The sequence below is a fragment of the Rosa rugosa genome, chromosome 1 (assembly GCF_958449725.1).
Source record: "Rosa rugosa chromosome 1, drRosRugo1.1, whole genome shotgun sequence".
Taxonomy (NCBI): domain Eukaryota; kingdom Viridiplantae; phylum Streptophyta; class Magnoliopsida; order Rosales; family Rosaceae; genus Rosa; species Rosa rugosa.
The window spans coordinates 39,880,022-39,883,780 of NC_084820.1; the positions used below are offsets into that span (position 1 = coordinate 39,880,022).

The 3,759-nt window shown below is 37.9% G+C and overlaps 1 protein-coding gene across 1 annotated transcript; it reads right to left on the reverse strand.

The window, feature by feature from the left end:
• Positions 1–1,931: 1,931 nt before the first annotated feature.
• On the reverse strand, positions 1,932–3,351 carry LOC133737241 (senescence-specific cysteine protease SAG39-like). Its single transcript, XM_062164847.1, has 2 exons — positions 2,863–3,351; positions 1,932–2,690 (listed from the first exon to the last, which is right to left on the reverse strand). Exons 1-2 carry the CDS (start codon positions 3,290–3,292, stop codon positions 2,098–2,100), a joined length of 1,023 nt encoding a protein of 340 aa, XP_062020831.1. The 5' UTR covers positions 3,293–3,351; the 3' UTR covers positions 1,932–2,097.
• Positions 3,352–3,759: the final 408 nt, after the last annotated feature.

Genomic DNA, 3,759 nt, shown 5'->3' on the forward strand with positions numbered 1-3,759 from the left:
TGAAGTAGGTTCGATATATATGAGGATAATGTGGTAGAATTATTCACTACGTCATTACCCAAATCCACATTCGAAAACGTTTGTGCATAGCATTGGTCTATGCATATTATTCGAGCTCCAAAGATTGTAAAATCCGGGGGAGATGTTCGCATCAGGGGGAGGTTTGATGCCTACATGGTGTTCTCAAAATGTGAGGCGTGTTGTACTCTTTTTTCACCTTCGACCGAGGTTATTTTTGTCCCAAAGGTTTTTTGTTACTCGGCAAGATTTTTAATGAGGCAACGTGAGAAGCGCCATCGACGTCGCATAACATCCACATTTGAACGTCACTCAGCCGTGGCAGCCATGGAAGGAATTACTCAACTTATGGCTCTTGAAAATGGGTTCATCAATGCTAATGCGGGCCAGAAAAGGAAGATGAAGGAGGAAAGTGATGGGCATGGGCTCCTCATTAACAAAGCATCTGAGTCCATTTGGGTCTTTCGAAGTTTGGACAGCTATGGGGCTAGTTTCACTATGCTGTTAGGCCAAATCTCTCTATTGACCTGGAAGCGATTGTGCCCGACAAAACCTCGTAGCCATAACTTGAAGGGCAAGGAAAAAGTATAGGTAGGTGGGGTGAGGGCCTATATACTATGTGTTACAATTCTCCATAGTTTATAGGCTCACTTAAATAAGTGTTTTTTTAGCTTAGTTCGAATATATATGGTCTATCCTTTATGTATCACAGTAGTTCTTCTACTACAACTTCTTGATCTGTTTAGTCGAAGGCAGCAGAAGAATATGTAAAGGTCATCTTGACATGCGTTTAATGAAATCCACATTTCTTTCAAAAAAATATATCTTTCAAGTCTTTATATATTTATATTTATATATATATATATATATATATATATATATGCTATAAAAATAAATTAAAAATTAAAAAAGTAAAAACCGCCTAGGCACTACTCCCTTGCCACTGCCTAACCAGCACCTAGTGATTTTTTAAGAACCTTGTTTATAAATAATAATAATTGATGCATAAATTCCACTTAATTACCCATTAGTTCATATATTCGAAGCATCTAGAGCCACCCCCGGTTGGTAAAATACACGGTATAAGACATGTAGGCTTATTTCTTTCTCATCTTTTGCTGGTAATTTGATAAGTATAAAATTGAGTTTGAATTGAATACCATCTGATATGTGTAATTTGGGTTTTAGTTGAGTTCAAATTCTGAATCTAATATGCATAAAGTATATACAGAACTTTCCTCACCTAAGTTGTATTTGTGGATTTCATGCATAGATGTTCTTGATTGGTTTTTGCTTAGAACTTTGATTTAGAGACTAGGGGTGTGATTGAATTCAAGAAAGATTTTCAAGGTTTAGCGCAGAAGCCATCTGAGATTGTTTATTAAACAAGTATATATATTAACCAATTGATTCTGAGTTGCTAATCCAGTTATAGTTGTGCAGGAAGCACACCCTGAAAGATGTTATCTTTCGTGTTGGGAACTAATTGATTCATTAACAGCTCTAGTTTTGGTTCCAGTTGGGGTTTGGTACCTGTTGGGATACAAACTGCAAGTAGTATTTTATATATGTTTTATATATAAGGCTTATGCCTTAGTGAGGCTTTCCCAAAAATGACTCGACTACGCCTTAAGCGTTTTAAAACATTGATTGTAATATTACAAACTTGTACTCACGTTAAATAACCAGCAGTACGTTTGCACTCGTATCTCTTGCTGAGAACTACACTAGCTAGATTAGCTAGCTTAAATATAGGCTTCATTGCATTTCCGAGATAAGTGGAAGCCATGGAATTCCATAGTCATGATAGTGTACAATGGAAGCGAATGGTGGAAGGTTGAGTGCATGAGATTTAGCAACCTGAAATTTCTTTCCTCATAGGACAACGTAATTTGTAGACTTACATAATTGGATAATTCAACTGAATAGCAAACCAGGTTCTTAATTTTTGTAATAATAATAAGACTTGCTTTTCGACAGATGTGGTATCTTTTACATATTAGGCCTATTACAAGCCACGTTCATGTACATATAATATATATACAAGGTATTGATTTCATTTGATGGTATATCACATTATCAAGCAGTGGGGTAAGAGGCTTCCATAGCTATACCACAAAGACCTTCCTGTGCAGCAACATCTCTTTGCATTCTTATGTAACCTTCTTCTCCCCATTCTGCGCCCCATGAGTTCTTAACCAACCAATACTTAGTCCCATCATCACTGATGCCATAACCAACAGCGGTAACGCCATGGTCCAGGCTCGTTCCACAGGTTCCGGTGAAAACACCACTTGAATAGAATTGGAAATCAGATCCGCTAGCATCAATGGCAACAGAAATAGGTTGATTAGCAACTGCCTTAAGAAGTGCGCTTTCACTGTTAGCAGGCACATCTTCGTGCCCAGTTATCGAGGCTGCATGGCTTGCCTCCTTCTGTGCATTGCATGTACCATCAACACCGGTGTAGGGATAGTTAGCCTCGGTACTGAGTCCATGATTTTGATTAATGAACTGAAAAGCATCGTCCATCAAGCCACCCTCACAGCCTTGATCTTCACCATTGACATCACAGTCAACTAGCTCTTGCTCAGACAAAGAAATCAATTTACCAGTTGTAAGTTGAGTAATTCCTTCCATGGCTGCCACGGCTGAGAACGCCCAACAGCACCCTGTATACATTTTATTTGCACACTTGTGCCAGTCAGAATATAGTTGTCATTCTGTTTCCAAATGGAGAATAGAGTTGTGATTTGTGACCAAAAAAAGAATAAAAAACAAACAAAAGAGGAAAGAATAGTGTGTTAACGCAAGTAACAACAAGCTAGATGCTTAATCACGTACCACATTGGCCTTGGTCCTTGACGGGAGTTACAGCTCCTTTCTGTCTCCAGTCCATTGTAGCTGGCACGCTAGCATTTTCATACCTGAAAGTAGTGGTCTTTGTGGAACACTCATGCCCCTTGAACCGGTTTCTTGTGGCAGTGAATTCTTCATTTGTGAGGTCTGCAAATCGATTCACACTCAATTTGTAAAGTTTGTTTCCCGCATTATTGGAAGATTCTATAAATGCCACATTGTCCTTGAATATCTGGAAACGTTCCTCCTTCTCGTTGACATCATTATAGACACGTCCATAACGAGCCATCCATTGCTCGTACCTCCCGTACATTGATGCATCTTGGAGATTTCGAGAAGTGGCTTCAGAAGACCAAGCCCCCAAGATGAGGATCAAGGCAAAGCAGATAAATTTGCATTGGTTGTTGACCTCCATTGTAGGCTATAATTCTTGAAGTAATTAGATGAATTAAGAAGTTGGTGCACTGAAATGGTAGGTTACTTTACAGTTTATATATAGGAAGAAAATGGCTTTTGTATGATGTCTACGTGCCCCAAAAGTTGGTATGCGATGTCCGTTCTCCAAAAAATGTTCTGATATTGACATTAAGATTGACAGTTTATGACTACTGATCAAACATTTTTTGAGAAGTTAGTTGCTACCTCCTGTTTTTTTGTCCTTATGTGCAAAGTATTTAATTGTATATATTATGAGAAACAATATACTTTCTCTTGTACTTGATGCCAATGTTCTGTATTATATGCAGGCTTCATTTGGAGACTTCTGAACAGAGAGAAGATATATATATATATATATTGATGTTATACAATCTGGTATAGGCCAAAATTATATATCACTGATTATAGTGACAAGATTTGTTATCTATGATATTCACCAAAAAA